We start from the raw sequence: 18,744 nt of genomic DNA, 5'->3' as shown, positions 1-18,744 counted from the left end.
CTGTTTGGTGTAATTGTTTAATCATACACCTGACTATATGCCTACAAAATCCCTGACTTTGTGAAAGTGTATCTAGAAGAATTGATGCTGTTTTGAAGGCAGAGTGGTCACACCAAATATGGATTTGATGTAGATTTTTCTTCTGTTCACTCACTTTGCATTTAGTTAATTGATAAATATAATCTATTAACATGTCTATTTTTGAAAGCATTCTTACTTTACAGCATTTTTTCACACCTTTTTGCACAGTATATGTATATAGAGAGGGAGTTCTTTAAATCTTCACTAGCATTAAACCCCCCAAAGTGTTAAATGTTCAATTAATTAATTAACAGCTATGGGTAGAATGAAAATTGGAAGCAGGGGATTCTGTCAGAAGGGAGGGGAGGACAGGTAAGTGTGAAGTCTCCTGGCAGTTGTGTACAGTGAACAGTGGTGGGTGGGGTCTCCGTTGGGGTCTCTGAGCTCTGCCTGAGTGTTGGTTCAATGGGTCTGTTAAAGACAATGGAAAAAGCAGCTCCACTGGACACCCCCTGGACATTGAAGAGCTATTTGTTTTATTTTGATCTAGAGCCATTAGACTGCACTGCACGGAGATTGCACAGGCTTGTTACACTAGGCCTGTTGTATTGAATACAAACGAGGGCAGCATCAACTTTTGAGTGGTTCTATTTCTAGAGTACAGTGTTTGGAGGATGTTTATTAATTTATTAGGGAAGGAGTCTGCATTAATCGACTTTCGAAAATGGATGCATGGATGGATGAAGTCAGCATTAGCAGCAAAGATACTTTTAACTTGATGGTTGACACGCATCATAACGCAAATAAATCATTTATTCCACATTTTTTTTTTTATGTTAGGTATAATAAATGAGCGCAGGTGTTGTGACAAGATCAGAAAACCATGAGGCTCCACAGCTAAACTAAATGAATACCAGTGACAGCCATGGAACGTACATAAAGCTCGCTTTCTTTATGACGTAACAATGAATTTAAATGTGTAAGAGACAAATACAGAATATAAAACATATATAAAACATATCCTACAGCGTCCGTTGGTATTAAATATTAAAGCGCATCCAGAAACATTATAAAACATGGGCAGATAGATAAAGAAAGAAATGAACAGGGCAGCGCAGGGAGCGGCCACTAGGTGACAGTGTCTCTATTGGGAGAGGAGGAAGTGAAGCACAAAAAAAGCAGCGTAAGAGGCTGAATTCAGAGGAGCGGAGGCTGCTGGTGCACTTTGGCGACTTGAGTTTGGGGCTTTTCCATGATCCTGCACCCCTCGCTATCCCGTGTGTGCGCACTCATATATACACAGATATATAATTGTGGGAAGCCGAGGTACATCGCAATCCTGCTCCCTCCCTCTCTCTCTCCAAACCTCCTCTTCCTCGTTGGCTGCGGGACCCAGTGAGGCTGCAGAAGAAGAGGAGCAGCGCCCGGCCGAACAGGAAGAATCGCACGGCGAGGATAACGAGGGCCGACGCTGACAGCAGCACAGGGAGCGGCGACCGTGGAGGAGACCGTCAGTGCAGCTTTGCAATAATAAACTGATCCCAAAACATGGCGGAGAGCGCAGGGGAGGAGGCGGCCAGCATCGCGTCTAACCCGGGCGGCGGAGCTCCCTTGCTGCCCGGCTTGGGGAGCTCCACTGTGGCGAACCCGAGCCCGGTGCTGGTCCCCGGGGCCGCGGCCGAGGCCCAGCTGTCGGTGATGGCCCCCTCGGCGATGGGCGCGGGGTTCGGCACCGCGATCGGCGTCCTGGGCACGGCGGTGGGCACAGCCATCTTAGCCCCGTCCGGTGGTCTCGGTCCCGCCGCCCCCGCCGTGGTGGGGACCGCCGTGCTGCCGCCGGGCATCGGGATCGGGGTGACCGGTACGCCGAACCTGGCCGGGGCCGGTTTGCTGTCCCAGATCCACTCCACTTTCTGGGACCCGACGCTCAGCAGCGACTGGGACAACGAGAAGCCGTCGCAGCAGTGCATCCTGCGGATCAAAAGGTACTGCATGGACCCAGTCTCCACGACACGGTTCTGCACAGCTGCCATTACGGTGGTGGGGGTTGTATTGTTTAACACGGGTACCTTCAGGGGTGCAGTGAGGTGACGGCAGGCTACTCTTGTAGTGCCATGGGCAGTGTTGGCATTGCCACCCTAAAGCCAGTGCTGAGGCTACTCTCGCTCACACAGACACACTTGCACGTACACGCATATGGTGATTATTATTATTATTATTATTATTATTATTATGGTTGTTGTTCTATATCAAACCGCAAAAATGAAAATGAAAATATCCAGTTTTTTGAAGGTCGTTATGATTGTTGACTTGCGACACTCTCCCCTCCCAGGAAAATGGTTCAAAGTTTTAGCAGGCGAGCAAATACAGTCTCCAATGGCAAAGCACTGTATGTTATAGATGTGGGCTTCACACCGGGCAGAATCCCCAGAGTCGTTCTGGATTGTTCGGGTGATGGAATGTGGGGTTCTGTCGGGACCTGGGCTGGGAAACTCCGCAGTGAGTTCCTGGGGTTTCCTCTTTTCCCGTTTCCTGTAACAGTGATGTCAGGTGGTGTCTGGGACGTGTTTGGCGATGCATTCCTGGAGTCTGAGCAAGTCCCGGCCGCAGATGTTGAGTGTCTGTCTTGTTTTTATATCTGACATGAGGATGATTTCTTATTTTGTTGTTCTTTTTGCGTTAGTAATAATAGACCACTGTGACCACCTCTCATGAAGGGCACTACACCAAATAAAGATTGATTGATCCCTCTCTCTCTCTCTCTCTGTAGGGATATCATGTCCATCTATAAGGAGCCTCCCCCTGGGATGTTCGTGGTCCCAGACCCTCATGACATGACTAAGGTGACTCCAGCGTCTGTCTGCCCTTCACTTTGAACACACGTCTGACTCCAGTGACTTGAGTGGCTCTCCTCCACATCTGTCCATCGGGCACCTGTAGGGAGGCACTGTCCGTCCCCTGTCGTGCACAGCTGGGACGGGCGGTGCATTCGGGTGCGAATAATAAAACAAAAACAATATAAACCTACTGTGCAGCAGTGTAAACGTCCCTCTCCTTCCTCAGATCCACGCTCTCATCACCGGTCCCTTCGACACACCTTACGAGGGGGGGTTCTTTCTCTTCCTGTTCCGCTGCCCCCCTGACTACCCCATCCACCCCCCGCGGGTGAAGCTCATCACCACAGGCAACAACACGGTGCGCTTCAACCCCAACTTCTACCGCAACGGCAAGGTCTGTCTCAGCATCCTGGGGTAAGAGCTGAGCCAGGGCCCTGGGCCTATGTCCGTGTGTCCGTCCCTCTGTCCCTGTGTGTGTGTGTGTGTGTGTCTCTCTCTCTGTCCCTCTGTGTGTGTGTGTGCGTGCGTGTGTGTCTCTCTCTCTGTCCCTGTGTGTGTGTGTCTCTCTCTCTGTCCCTCTGTGTGCGTGCGTGTGTGCGTGTGTGTCTATCTCTCTGTCCCTGTGTGTGTGCGTGAGTGTCTGTCTCTCTCTGTCCCTGTGTGTGTGTGTGTTTGTGTGTGTGTATGTGTCTCTCTGTCCATGTGTGTGTGTGTGTGTGTGTGTCTCTCTCTCTGTCCCTGTCCCTGTGTGTGTGTGTGTGTGTCCCTCTGTCCCTGTCCCTGTGTGTGTGTGTCTCTCTGTCCATGTGTGTGTGTGTGTGTGTGTGTGTGTGTGTCTCTCTCTGTGTCCCTCTGTGTGTGTGTGTCCCTCTGTCCCTGTGTGTGTGTGCGTGCGTGTGTGTCTATCTCTCTGTCCCTGTGTGTGTGCGTGAGTGTCTGTCTCTCTCTGTCCCTGTGTGTGTGTGTGTATACTCAGGTCAGCATCTGTGTCTGTGATTATTTTGCAGTGGTGCTTTGTGTTTGTTTACAATTGCTGCTGTGTGTAGCCTGTGATAGTGGGTGATGTCATGCACCCTGATTGTGTCTCTGCCACTAGTCTTTGTGTGTGTGTGTGTGTGTGTGTGTGTGTGCGCATCAAACTCGCTGTCCCAGCTATCCACACTGCATGCTGTGTCAAGCTAGCTGTGGGCCTCTTGTGTGCCTCCAGCTGTGCGCTGCTGCAGGGCATTCCTCTTTGGGTCTGAGTGTGTTTTGTGGGCTTTTGTTCTGCAGGACCTGGACAGGCCCGGCCTGGAGTCCAGCCCAGAGCATCTCCTCAGTTCTGATTTCCATCCAGTCCCTGATGACCGAGAACCCCTATCACAACGAGCCTGGGTTCGAGCAGGTAGGCTCCTCTCCCAGTATAATACACACACACACACTCACACACATACTCACTCACTCTCTGACACACGTGTCCCTGTGTCTCTGTGTGTGACAGGAGAGGCACCCCGGAGACAGTAAGAACTATAATGAGTGTGTGCGGCACGAGACGATGCGGGTGGCCGTGTGTGACATGCTGGATGGGAAATGCCCCTGCCCAGAGGCCCTGTGGTGAGTCTGTCTGCACCATGAAATGCTAATAATCCAACACAAATGTATCCTGCAATGATGGGATATCCTTAACTGTAGCTTACATACAGTGGCTCTCAAAAGTATTCACTCTTCTTGGATTTTTCCACATGTCATTATGTTACAATATGTGATCAGAATGGATTTAATCAGGAGTTTTTGCCACTGATTCTGCAAATTGTTCTAAATTAATTAACAGAAAATAACTGAATGCACAAGTAATCACCCCCTTTGCTATGACACACCTGATTGAGCTGTGGTGAAACCAGCTGTCTTTAGAAGTCACGTAATTAGCAGAATGGAGTCCACCTCTGTGCAATTAAGGTGTGTCACATGATGCAGGTACAATTCCTAACAAAAACTACATAATGAAGACGTAGGAACATTCAATGCAAATCCGGAATAAGGTTCTTCAAAAGAACATTTCCAGGCACTGAATATCCCCCAGAGCACAGTAAAGTCCATTATTCAGAAATGGAGAGAATATGCCACAACTGTGTATCTTCCTAGATCACGCCATTCTCAAAATGAGTATCCGGGCGAGAAGGGCAATAGTCAGGGAGGCCATCAAGAGGCCTATGGCAACTCTAAAGGAGTTAGTCTTCCACGGCTGAGCTGGGAGACACTGTGCAGACTGTAATGATAGCCTGGGTGCTTCACCAAAGTGGCCTTTATGGGAGAGTGGCAAAACAAAAGCCATTGTTGATAAAAACTCACATAAAATCTTGGCTAGAATTTGCCAGAAGGCATGTGGGAGACTCTGAAACCAAGTGGAGGAAGATTATATGGTCTGATGAGACCAAAATAGAGCTTTTTGGTCTCAACACTAAGCGCTTCGTTTGGTGCAAGCCTAACACCAGACATCATCCTGAGAATACCATCCCTACTGTGAAGCATGGTGGTGGCAACATCAGGGTATGGGGATGCTTCTCTGTGTCAGGGCCTGGACACCTTGTAAAGATAGAAGGCAAAATGGATGAAGCAAAGTACAGAGAAATCCTGGAAGAGACCTGGGACTTGGGAGAAGATTCATCTTCCAGCATACAGCCAAAGCCACACTGGAGTGGATTAAAAACAAAAAGGGTCAATGTCTTGGAGTGGCCCAGTGAAAGCTCGGACCTCAATCCAATTGAGAATATGTGGAAAGACTTGACAGTTGTTGTTCACCAAAGGTCTCCATCCAACTTGTGGAGCTTGAGCAATTTTGCAAAGAAGAATGGGCAGAAATTGCTGTGTCCAGATATGCAAAGCTGGTAGAGACTTATCCACATAGACTCATGGCTGTAATTGCTGCCAAAGGAGCATCTACCAAATATTGACTGAAGGGGTGATTACTTATACATTCAGTTATTTTCTGTTTTGAATTTGTGATAAATTTAGAACAATTTGCAGATTATATTTGTCATTGCCATTATGGAGATTTTCTGTGTTGATCAGTGGCAAAAACTCCTAATTAAATCCATTCTGATTTCATGCTGTAACACAATGACCTGTGGAAAAGTCCAAGAGGAGTGAATACTTTTGAAAGCCACTGTACGCCTCCATCCAGCTGTGAGGAGGAGGAGGAGTACAGTTAAGATGAACATTATTTGTACTGTTTATACAGTGCTCCCGAGCAATACCGCCAACCTAGTTTACACTTTCTGAACAAATGCTTCCCAATATGAAATCTTTATGTTATGCTCAGGTTCTGCTTAAATTAAGCCCAACAAATGAAAATCAGCAGAGTACTGTAAAACTGAATGTAGGCTTGCATGTTAAGTACAGCGCTGTACATTGTTTATTATTGTAATGTGTTTGAACTGTACTTAAATAGCAGTGCTATGTGCTACTAGTAGTTAGTAATTGCTTTGTGAAAATAAACATTTAACGATTTAAAGATCCATGTCCTGTAAAAACACCAGTTGTGCCACATATAGTAAAGTTAATGATCACCAATACAGTACTGTAGAAATATATATTTTTTAAATTTGGCTTTATACAATTTTTGCTTGGTTGACACAGTGATGCTGCATCTGGAAAAAAAAAATAGAAATTGTGTTAAATATTATATAAGTTTAAATACTGTACAAAATTTACTGTATTGCAGTAGCCTACTGTAAAATGCCTTATTAAATACTTTTTGAAGTTTGTTAAAAAATGCATCTTTATTAAAATAGCCTGGAAATAAGTCATACTTTTTTTTAATAACCATGTTATAATGCCAGCCTTGCTATATTGGCAGTTTTGCCAATGGTTCTTACCAGGCAGTATAATGAGGGCTGACTGATATACATTATATTAATATTTATACAAGGTAACAGAATAGAATATAGAGTGTAACACCATGTAATGATGCACGTGTGTGTGTGTAGGAGTGTGATGGAGAAGTCGTTTCTGGAGTACTATGACTTCTACGAGGGAGCCTGCAAGGAGAGGCTGCACCTCCAGGGCCAGACCATGCAGGTAGGGGGCAAGAGCTTGTCTGTGGGTCTGTGTGTTCACTATGTGTATGTGTGTATATATATTAGTGTGTGTGTATGTATACAGTGCCTTGCAAAAGTATTCAGACCCTCTCGTGGTTTGTTGGTTTGTTGCTTTAAAGCTTGCAGTTATGACACTTTGAAGTAGGAATTCATATATATACACACCAATCAGCCATAACGTTATGACCACTAACAGGTGAAGTGAGTAACACTGATAATCTTGTTATCAATTCACCTGTCAGTGGGTGGGATATATTAGGCAGCAAGTGAACATTTTGTCCTCAAAGTTGTTAGAAGCAGGAAAAATGGGCAGCGTAAGGATCTGAGCGACTTTGACAAGGGCCACATTGTGATGGCTAGACGACTGGGTCAGAGCATCTCCAAAACTGCCGCTCTTGTGGGGTGTTCCTGGTCTGCAGTGGTCAGTACCTATCAAAAGTGGTCCAAGGAAGGAAAAGCGGTGAACCGGCGACGGGGTCATGGGCGGCCAAGGCTCATTGATGCACATGGGGAGCGAAGGCTGGCCCGTGTGGTCCGATCCAACTCAAATTGCTGAAAAAGTGAATTCTGGTTCTGATAGAAAGGTGTCAGAACACACAGTGCATCGCAGTTTGTTGCGTATGGGGCTGCGTAGCCGCAGACCAGTCAGAAAGCGCCTACAATGGACACGAACTGGACCACGGAGCAATGGAAGAAGGTGGCCTGGTCTGATGAATCACGAGTTGAAGATGTTGACTTGGCCTCCAAATTCCCCAGATCTCAATCCAATCGAGCATCTGTGGGATGTGCTGGACAAACAAGTCCGATCCATGGAGGCCCCACCTCGCAACTTACAGGACTTAAAGGATCTGCTGCTAACGTCTTGGTGCCAGATACCACAGCACACCTTCAGAGGTCTAGTGGAGTCCATGCCTCGACGGGTCAGGGCTGTTTTGGCGGCAAAAGAGGGACCTACACAATATTAGGCAGGTGGTCATAATGTTATGGCTGATCGGTGTATGTGTGTGTGTGTGTGTGTATATCACTCTGTGGGAGTGTATGATTGCTGACTGTGGCTGCTGTGTCGGCAGGACCCCTTTGGGGAGAAGAGGGGCCACTTTGACTATCAGGCCCTGCTGTCCCGCCTGCAGAGCATCCAGCAGCGACTCCGGGAGAAGCTGCCCCTGGAGGAGGGAGAGGCCGACACGGACTCGGACAGCAGCTCCTCAGGCACCGACCCCGACAGCCAGGGAAGCTCCAAGCCATAGGCCTCACAGGAGCCAGGCTGGGGCAGCCACCCTTCGCCTCGTCACCCCCCCACCCCCCCGACGAAGCAGCCTGTGCTCTGTACGCTTCGAGAAAAAGAAGGAACAAAAAATAGAAAACAACCCTTTAGGACGCTTCTGTTTTTTGAAGCAGGGTTTGTTTGTTTGTTTGTTTTTTTTGTTTGTTTTTTTCCCGGGGGGGAGTGTTTAGAATAAAATTAATGATGTAAAAAAAATAATAATAATAGAGGAAGACAGAGAATGGGTTTTAAAATATTTTTTTTGTTTCGTTTTCCCCTAGTTTGTTTTTCTGTTTTGTTTTTTTCTCTTCTTAAACAGGGATAGAGGGATTGGAGTGGAAAATGTAAATAAAATAATTATAAAAAGAATATATATATAAAAATATATATAAAGAGAGAGAAAGAGATCAGAATTAAATACAAAAACATCATCAGTGACACAGACGAGCCCTAGAAGGATTCTGGAATTGGTGGGCATTATTCTAGAACTCCAACCCAGCCCCACCCCAGCCCTTTCCCCGCCCCCATCCCTGGCATCCTGGAAAGTGAGTGTGAGACCCGGAGAGAGGAGAGGGAGGAGGAAATAGACTGGGATGCTACCCAGCTGCCGGTCTTTCTGGAAGCTTTCTGTACTGAGAGACGTCCCCGAAATTGGTGTCCAGTCAGTCCCCGTGTGTGTGTGGATTGGGGCGGCGGCGGGCTGTGGGATGCTCCCATCACAGTCCCTGCAGCGCTACCCCGGCTGCTCCCTGTTCCAGCTAAGGTGCTGTTTTATGTGGGCCCAGCATCGGCACGCAGCCGTGGATCTGCCAGCACTGTGCTTCCGGGGGGGGACACGTGGAGCGCTGCACTGGGCCACAGGGGGACCCGGAGCTGGACACAGAGCTGGACACAGACCTGAGACCGGCAAGCTGTCCCTGTCTAACCAGGGGAAAGACGGAGGCTTTGATGGTGATTTCATCACAAACCAAAGAGCAAATCCCTCCAACATCCAATGCAGAGTTAAACGCCAGGGTGAGTCCTGAGGGGGCTGTTGACAGATCTCTTTAATGGAGAGAGGAACAGAGGCCGACACATTTCTACTATGTTATGATTTTTTTTGATTATGATTTGTTTTTTGTTGTTGGATTCCTAACAATGACCAAATCCTATCTTTATCGATTTATAAAAGATAAAAAATACAATGATAAAAAATGCAAAAAATAAAAAAGTTTATTGTAAAGATTTAAATAATACTAATTTCTGTTGTACCAGAGCCGTTTTTTGTAGTAAAGGAAATAATTGAACAATGCCTTAAGGTAAACTCAAAAGGAGGCCACATCTCAGTGATATCAGACTGCTGATTGGTCGGGGCGTGGAGACTCCCTGTGATTAAAGCACTAGGACGCCAAAAGCGCCATGTCACTCCCGGTCCCTCCCCTGAGCCAGCAGTCCCGGGGGGTGGGCCGTAGCCCGGGTCAGTTCCCGGAGGGGGCTGCATTCCCTTCTACTTCTGGAGCGCCTCTCTATGACTGAACTACAGGCTGGTGGTTGCATCAAATTAATCGCATGACTTAATTTTCGCTATTTAAAGACCTTTTGCGGTCCAGGGCTTCAAAAGATCCTTGTGGTTCCAGGTGCCCAGAGCTGCCTGCCACACAACTCCATCGCGGTGCAGCCGGCAGCGGCGCGTGTCACTGGAGACAGAGCCCCGACCAGCCCGGCGCCAGGGCAGCCTGGCTTTGGCCCACAAAAAGGCGGGAGACTCGACGGGCCGGCTCGCTGGGGGAGGAAAAGAAAACGCTGACCTGCCCGAATGTGCAATTGTCGTGGTCTGCCGTTTACACACAGGCACACGCTCGCAAAGAAAAGAGACCAGAAGACTCGCTCAGAACCTCCCCTCGCTGAGCCCGGAGGAGCTGGGCTGCCTAAAGCCACGTTCAGACCCACCTCTGACTGGTCTTTAGAGGTGGTACCTCCCCCACACAAACACCGGAGAGGAAATCGCTCGTTCCCTCGGCAGTGTGGCTTGGCAGTCCCAGCCAACCTCTTTCCGATCTCCGTCCTGTCGTCTCCGGCTTGATTTCTGTCTGGCCTTGTCCCAGGTGAATACAGACTCTGTTTATTTGTAATATTTGTGTTTTATTTTGTGGTGGTGGCAAAGGGAGGCCTGACCACAGTGCAGGACTGTGCAAAAACTGTGTGGAGGTTTGGCTGCAGGATCCCCCCCCCTTTTTGTGTGGTCTCTCAGCGTGGGTGCTCTGGAACCCTTTTGCACCATTCTGGAAGGATGATACCCCCCCAACACTCCCACAGTGGGGGCTCCTCTCTGTCTGGGCCCTTTCCCTCAGTCTTTCGACCATGTTTTGGGTATTTTAGTGTTTGTGGGGGGTTGAGGTGGGGGAGTTTTCTGAACCTTTGACAGCTTGGACGTACCTTGGGGGGTGAGAGTCTCCCTCACCCCCTACTCCCAGACAAAAAGCCATATAACCCAAGCTTACATGGTCTGCAAAATTAAATAATTTAAAAATCTTGACTGTTATGTTGAGTAGCTGGACTGCAGTTCTGCCCGCAGTGCACCAGGCGGGGTTGCATGGCGGGGGTGCAGCGGGGGCTTTTTGATGCAGGCGGACTGAGGACACTTGTTTTTCCTTGTTTGTTTTACTGTGACACACTGCGGACTTCTCCCCAACACAGACGCAGGGCCACTGACACTAGCAAACCTCAACGCCTTGCTTTCATATGATACTTGTATGTGTACTTTTGTGTATGTGTTTTGTTTCTTTTTGTTTTGAATATTAGAGCTGACCTCCAATTCTGTGCCTTTTCGATTTCTGCAGATGTTTTTTGTTTTTGTTTCGTAGCCTTTTGTACAGCGTGTGTTTTTTTTTCGTTGTTGATGTACGGGGAGGGTGAGTGCAGCCGTTGAGCTGTGCTGGAGGAGCTACTCCCCCACTGTGGCTTTACCTCCTGCAGCCCAACGGACACTCGCTGGCCTCCTGAGCGCAGACTGCTGAACCAGCACCGCGCTGTAATGCACCTCAGCACCTGGGAGTACCGCTGGGGTGGGGGGCAGGACCACTGGGATTTCTTATATCCTGATGTTTAATTGAGCCCATTGATCATTGGGCTTTATTACTCTATATTTCTCTGTGTTTGGGGTGTCCAGGTTTCTCCCCAGGACCGCTGTTCATTACCTCCCGGTACACCTTGACTTTTTTTTTTTTTTGTAAAATAATTATAAGGATAATAAAGAAAGTCTGTCAACATACAAATCTCATTTATGCTGGACATTCACTGGTCTGTCAAGTCAAAAGCCAAACAGAATCAGAAGATGCGTGTCTGCTCTGGAGTGCCCCTCCCCATCCCAGGCTGGTTGCTGGAGGCAGCTGTAAACCTGTTTATGTTCCTTGTTGCTGTTGCATTTTAAAGGGTTAAAGGGAAAAAAGTAATCCACAACATACAGATGGGGGTATGTGCAAGAACTCAGTGTTGGGTTGAGAAAAATAAAAATATTTATATACATATAGTTTTTACATCTGTATATTTAATCTGACATCTGTGCAAGAACGTGCTCTAGCGTGGGTAGTGCACTGTACTACGCTCCTGCAAGATTGTTATTGGTAGGTATTGGTACACGATTAATAAACGGCACACTGTTTCTGTAGTTTGCTTTTTTTTGTGCATTAAGCAGGTTTTGAACAGTCTTTTCTCAAGATGAGATCTCAGAATTTGTAAAAACAGGAATATTTCAAACATACCTGGACGAAACTGCTCCTGTAAAATGGCAGACGTGTGTGTGTGTGTGTGTGTGTGTGTATATATATATATCACACACACACACAGTACTGTGCAAAAGGTGTGAAAAAATGCTGTAAAGTAAGAATGCTTTCAAAAACAGACATGTTAATAGATTATATTTATCAATTAAATGCGAAGTGAGTGAACAGAATTAAAATCTACATCAAATCCATATTTGGTGTGACCACCCTTTGCCTTCAAAACAGCATCAGTTCTTCTTGGTACACTTGCACTTGAAGGAACTCAGCAGGTAGGTTGGCCCAGACATCTTGAAGAACTAACCACAGTTCTTCTGTGGATTTAGGCACCTCAGTTGCTTCTCTCTTCATGGAATCCCAGACAGACTAGATGATGTTGAGATCAGGGCTCTGTGGGGGCCACACCATCACTTCCAGGACTCCATGTTCTTCTTTATGCTGAAGATAGTTCTTAATGACTGTTGCTGTATGTTTGGGGTCATTGTCATGCTGCAGAATACATTTGGGGCCAATCAGATGCCTCCCTGATGGTATTGCATGATGGATAAGTATCTGCCTGTACTTCTCAGCATTGAGGAGACCATTCATTCAGACCAAATCCCCAACTCCATTTCCAGAAATGCAGTCCCAGACTTGCAAGGAACCTCCACCATGCTTCACTGTTGCCTGCAGACACTCATTCGTCTACCGCTCTCCAGCCCATCGGCGAACAAACTGCCTTCTGCTACAGCCAGATATTTCAAATTGTGACTCATCAGTCCAGAGCACCTGCTGCCATTTTTCTGCACCCCAGTTCCTGTGTTTTCGTGCATAGTTGAGTCACTTCGTCTTGTTGCCACATCGGAGGTATGGCTTTTTGGCCGCAAGTCTTCCATGAAGGCAACTTCTGACCAGTCTTCTCCGGACAGTAGCTGGGTGTACAGGGTCCCACTGTTTTCTGCCAATTCTGACCTGATGGCACTGCTGGACATCTTCCGATTGTGAAGAGAAGTAAGCACGATGTGTCTTTCATGTGCTGCAGTAAGTTTGCTTGGCTGACCACTGCGTCTACGGTCCTCAACGTTGCCGTTTCTTTGTGCTTCTTCAAAAGAGCTTGGACAGCACATCTGGAAACCCCTGTCTGCCTTGAACTGTCTGCCTGGGAGAGACCTTGCTGATGCAGTTTAACTACCTTGTGTCTTGTTGCTGTGCTCAGTCTTGCCATGGTGTGTCTTTTCACAGTAAACTGTCTTCAGCAACCTCACCTTGTTAGTTGAGTTTGACTGTTCCTCACCCAGTTTTATTCCTCCTGCACAGCTGTTTCTGTTTCAGTTAATGATTGTGTTTCAACCTACATATTGAATTGATGATCATTAGCACCTGTTTGGTATAATTGTTTAATCATACACCTGACTATATGCCTACAAAATCCCTGACTTTGTGCAAGTGTACTTAGAAGAATTGATGCTGTTTTTTCACACCTGCCTAAAACCTTTGCACAGTACTGTATATATACACTCACCTAAAGGATTATTAGGAACACCATACTAATACTGTGTTTGACCCCCTTTCGCCTTCAGAACTGCCTTAATTCTACGTGGCATTGATTCAACAAGGTGCTGAAAGCATTCTTTAGAAATGTTGGCCCATATTGATAGGATAGCATCTTGCAGTTGATGGAGATTTGTGGGATGCACATCCAGGGCACGAAGCTCCCGTTCCACCATATCCCAAAGATGCTCTATTGGGTTGAGATCTGGTGACTGTGGGGGCCAGTTTAGTACAGTGAACTCATTGTCATGTTCAAGAAACCAATTTGAAATGATTCGACCTTTGTGACATGGTGCATTATCCTGCTGGAAGTAGCCATCAGAGGATGGGTACATGGTGGTCATAAAGGGATGGACATGGTCAGAAACAATGCTCAGGTAGGCCGTGGCATTTAAATGATGCCCAATTGGCACTAAGGGGCCTAAAGTGTGCCAAGCAAACATCCCCCACACCATTACACCACCACCACCAGCCTGCACAGTGGTAACAAGGCATGATGGATCCATGTTCTCATTCTGTTTACGCCAAATTCTGACTCTACCATCTGAATGTCTCAACAGAAATCGAGACTCATCAGACCAGGCAACATTTTTCCAGTCTTCAACTGTCCAATTTTGGTGAGCTTGTGCAAATTGTAGCCTCTTTTTCCTATTTGTAGTGGAGATGAGTGGTACCCGGTGGGGTCTTCTGCTGTTGTAGCCCATCCGCCTCAAGGTTGTACGTGTTGTGGCTTCACAAATGCTTTGCTGCATACCTTGGTTGTAACGAGTGGTTATTTCAGTCAAAGTTGCTCTTCTATCAGCTTGAATCAGTCGGCCCATTCTCCTCTGACCTCTAGCATCAACAAGGCATTTTCGCCCACAGGACTGCCGCATACTGGATGTTTTTCCCTTTTCACACCATTCTTTGTAAACCCTAGAAATGGTTGTGCGTGAAAATCCCAGTAACTGAGCAGATTGTGAAATACTCAGACCGGCCCGTCTGGCACCAACAACCATGCCACGCTCAAAATTGCTTAAATCACCTTTCTTTCCCATTCAGACATTCAGTTTGGAGTTCAGGAGATTGTCTTGACCAGGACCACACCCCTAAATGCATTGAAGCAACTGCCATGTGATTGGTTGGTTAGATAATTGCATTAATGAGAAATTGAACAGGTGTTCCTAATAATCCTTTAGGTGAGTGTATATATATATATATACACACACACACACACACACACATACTAATTTTAAATGACACAAACTGACTCTTACTGTGCACTTATAGCAGGGTGCATAAACCACCCGTGTCCTACAATGAAAAGGTATCAAATTAAAAAGAAAATAACTGATTGATTGAATGTAAAACAATTTTTTAAAATATCTCATAAGCAGAGGAAATATTCAGTGACAACTTCAATTATTTACAAAAAGTTGTTTTTATTATTTAAATCCCTTTTTCCAGACACTTCCCCTGATGTTAAGTAGTAATATGGTTCCTTCTTCGGCACATGTGGCTCACGAAGTATGAGATGAACAGTCTTGAGTGTCTCTGTGACTGTCAGAAAGCTGTGCTTTGCATTGCCCCACCCTACTCCTCACGGCACCATCTGATTGGCCTCCTCGGGGCTGACATCACAGGAGTACAGCTCGGAGAAGAGAGCAGGCAGCCAATATTGCGGCTCCCCCCCCGCTTGGCTGTCCAGCCATGCCAGCCCCTCCTTCAACAGGTGATCCTGAGAGGAGACAGAGGTCAGAGGTCACAGACACGACAGTCAGGTGAGCCACCAGACATCCAAAACAACTATAATAATAATAATAATAATAATAATAATAATAAATAGCAGGGCACCGTTACTCATACCTGGTTTACCTAATTCAGGCTAATCAAACGTTAGTTCAGTTAATCTGATAATTCTCCGTTCCTCGAAGCTAAATAGAGGCTAATCTTGTCTTGTTTGCTGGATTCCAACTTAAGAAATCCAGATACATGCACATGCTCATGCTGCCTCACAAGGGAGGATTGTGGAGCACAGAAATACTGATCTGCACAAGAGATGACATTGCAACTTTTGTCAGTTTGACTGAGCAATACCTTCTCATGGAATGTTTTGAGGAATACTTGAAATGAGGCAGGTGGAGGCATGGATGATGTACAGTATTATCCAAAGTCTGATACCCTACTGTCTAGCACTGGCATTGTATCATTGTCATTCAAATGATTAGTTGCATCAGTTGCTGAATTGCAGCTAATTTTTAATTTAATGTAAGTGATAACGTCATAAGCACCTGTACATGAATGCTGTGGAATGATTTCCTGTTCACATAATCTGCCTCATTTGGTCCCGAGGTGCCTTGATGGGGATCTGATTGCAGTCCACAGCACCAATTACTTTGTGGATCTCTGCATAATAATGTAGTCTATAAAACTATAACAATAGGGTTACATATTAATTGTATTAATTGTATATAACCTCGTAGCAGCAGCTTTGCCGATATATCCAACTGAGTACAGGAATGCGCCACTAGCACACACAAGCGCAGTGCGATGCATATAGTCTGCGTTACTGTCAAAGCACGGCTGTGCCAGGTGGTGTGGGCAATGTATGGCTTAAATATATTTATTAGGTAAATTATACTTTGCAAACCGAATTTACAACACTCAAATTGAAAAACATGTCAATTATGCAAATTATCTTGGTGATCTCTCAGTACTCATTCCCTACAAAAAGCTGATCTAATTAAAATTGCTCCTTAATCTCTAAGGAAGGGTGCTGACTTTTTAGAGGGGTTGTGTTGAATGCTTTTATTCTGTAGAAGCACAAGCTTTTACGCACAGATTCAGCTAAATTTGAGTCAGGCTGTGCTGGAGCATGTTTACGATTAAGGATCTATGATAATTTACTCAGCTGGACTTTAAGCTTGCTTCCAGGAAAGGAACAAACCAGACTTACGTCAAGTTATCCTGAACTCAGTTAGCCAGCTATGAGGAACGGTGCCCAGGTCTTGGTGGTCTGTCCCATCCTCCTGAAGTCCCCTCTCCTCCCACCAGCAGCTAACCCCCTCAGCCCCAGCCCCCCCTCTCTCACCAGTACATGTCCGGCTCGCTCCTTCTCCCACTTCAGGTTGTCCTTGATCTCGCTCACCGTCACATAGCCCTTTTTCTGCGGATGATAACACAAGTGTAGTAAACACGCAGCCGGGCGGGATTCGCCAACGCCAGAGACACGCCTAGAAGACCCGAATCCTCGACCACCCCCGACCCAGCCCCTGCCTTACCTCAGCCAGCTGCAGCACCACTGTGTGGTCCATGTTGAGCTCTGCCGGGACGGACTGCACCAGGTAGGAGCCGCCCACCGGGATCATCCCGAACCCCGTGCCCATCGCCTTCAGCTTTTTGATGGCACGCATCAGGTCATCCCTGTGGGGCGAGGACACAGTCAGACAAAGTTGTGGAGGCCTTCAGCACCGCTCCGAAGAGCAAAACACAGCACAGGAGGTTCTGAATGCAACAGCGTCCAGAGTGGTGGCGCTGGGGTACAGGGCTGCCACACTGCTGTTGAGGGGATGTAACTGTTGACATTCCCCGGGGCTGCATACTCACTGACTGACATCCTGGGCGAACTTGCCCCTCCCCTTCAGGACCCTTTGGTGGAGCTCATCCAGGGTGATCAGTCCTGCCCGACAGACAGAGCTACAGTTACAACAAAGACAACTGCCTCCCACAGAGCATCACCCCCGCCAGGCTCAACCACCCATAGCTGCCATCATCTTGTTTTGTACAACAGAATAAGCCTCACTTGCAAAATGAATCCAGGAAGTTTTACCCCGCGTATGCACAGCAGGCTTCCCCAGGACTCACCCCCATTCCTGTGTTTCAGAGCCAGGCACACTTCGATGATCTGGACCCCCAGCTCGTAGTAGAAGTCCCCCACGCCCAGCATCTCTGACCAGAAACCCTTCCCAGCTGCACAGACCAAAAAAATTTTAAAAAAATAGGAAAACACACAATCAGCTGAGCTCCAGTTATAAACAAACACAAATAAATGAAAGCATGTTTTCGTTATCTGCAATGCGAGAAGGAGAGCCTACCTAAGAGCACAGTGCGTGAATCTATTTAGGGGACAGTTAAGGGATTTATAATTCACATATTATATAATATAGCACTGTTTAAAGACTTTAATAAATAATGGCCAAATGACCCAATAATAATAAGTTAAACAAATACGTCACAGGCGAGAGGGTCGACCCCGATGGTGGCGCACATCTCCTGAAACTGCACTCGGAACTGGGCGCTCTTGCGGATCTCCTGCTTGTGTTTGCTGGCGAACTCCTCCAGGTGTGTTTTAAACGTCTCCAGCTGTTTCGACATCTGGAAGAATCAAAAGTCTTTAAAAAATGACCTGTGCCTGCATTGTGACTGGAAAAAAAGGCAAAAATACAGAAGTCGCCCGAAACTCAACCTGCACAATCTGGTCCTCCGCCAGCACTGTCCCCCGCTCCTTGTACTTTGCCTGAAAAGTGAAACATATTTATTTATATTTGTATATTTGTTTATAAAGCATGCATATTATGAAAAAGGCAGTGACAACCCCAAAACACACACACACACACACACACACAACTAACTAACCAATAATAACAACACGGTCAGCTTATTTCTTGTTGTCCCCAACCCGTATCTAGCATCCGACAGTTACCTCTGCGAGCTTTTTCTTGGCAATCGCCCCGGCCCCCACTCCCCTTCGGTGCATCTTGCCGGTGTGCTCAAAATAAATCGTTAATATAAATAAATCGTTAATAACAGGCGTTATTCTCTGATCTCCGTGTGTGAACTGCTCAACACATCACCGATGCACCGATCCGGTCATCGCATCACTAATTCACCGTCACTGCATGATTATACTGCTGCGGGTTCATTTTTAAATTTGTTAGTTTCTTCGGATTATCTTTGCTCTAATTTTTGGCAAAGATTATACATCTAGAAATATAATCGAAAAGAAAATCTGCTGCCGCTTCCTGGTTGTCTCTTTCTGAGAATGTTTACGTTGAGCATCAGAGGCAGGAAAGAGCTGATGACGTCTTCCTGTACCGCGGATAGAGTAGCGCGGCTGCGCAGCTGAGAGAGATGTCAGTCCGCCATCTTGGGTGAGAGCAAACCCCTCTGCTGAAAGAGCTCTAACCATTGGTAACATGCAGTTACACAGTTTTAGGAATTTAATTTATTTACCTTCAGTAAACTGGGATCTATAAGCTTCGTTGGTTTACAATTACAGT

At 46.6% G+C, this 18,744-nt stretch overlaps 2 protein-coding genes across 2 annotated transcripts; one reads left to right on the top strand and one right to left on the bottom strand.

Moving 5' to 3' along the window:
• Nucleotides 1–1,184: 1,184 nt before the first annotated feature.
• On the top strand, nt 1,185–10,309 carry ube2z (ubiquitin-conjugating enzyme E2Z). The gene is made up of 7 exons (XM_066698794.1): nt 1,185–2,006; nt 2,792–2,864; nt 3,085–3,272; nt 4,131–4,242; nt 4,339–4,451; nt 6,824–6,914; nt 8,005–10,309. The coding sequence occupies exons 1-7, from the start codon at nt 1,570–1,572 to the stop codon at nt 8,179–8,181; spliced, it is 1,191 nt and encodes a 396-aa protein (XP_066554891.1). The 5' UTR covers nt 1,185–1,569; the 3' UTR covers nt 8,182–10,309.
• A 4,578-nt stretch (nt 10,310–14,887) lies between these two features.
• snf8 (SNF8 subunit of ESCRT-II) lies at nt 14,888–18,541 on the bottom strand. Its single transcript, XM_066698793.1, has 8 exons — nt 18,168–18,541; nt 17,931–17,981; nt 17,701–17,839; nt 17,330–17,434; nt 17,072–17,144; nt 16,747–16,888; nt 16,557–16,631; nt 14,888–15,203 (listed from the first exon to the last, which is right to left on the bottom strand). The coding sequence occupies exons 1-8, from the start codon at nt 18,219–18,221 to the stop codon at nt 15,066–15,068; spliced, it is 777 nt and encodes a 258-aa protein (XP_066554890.1). The 5' UTR covers nt 18,222–18,541; the 3' UTR covers nt 14,888–15,065.
• Between the last annotated feature and the right edge of the window lie 203 nt (nt 18,542–18,744).

The sequence above is a fragment of the Amia ocellicauda genome, chromosome 3, assembly GCF_036373705.1.
Source record: "Amia ocellicauda isolate fAmiCal2 chromosome 3, fAmiCal2.hap1, whole genome shotgun sequence".
Classification (NCBI taxonomy): domain Eukaryota; kingdom Metazoa; phylum Chordata; class Actinopteri; order Amiiformes; family Amiidae; genus Amia; species Amia ocellicauda.
This window is presented reverse-complemented; position numbering and strand designations above follow the sequence as displayed.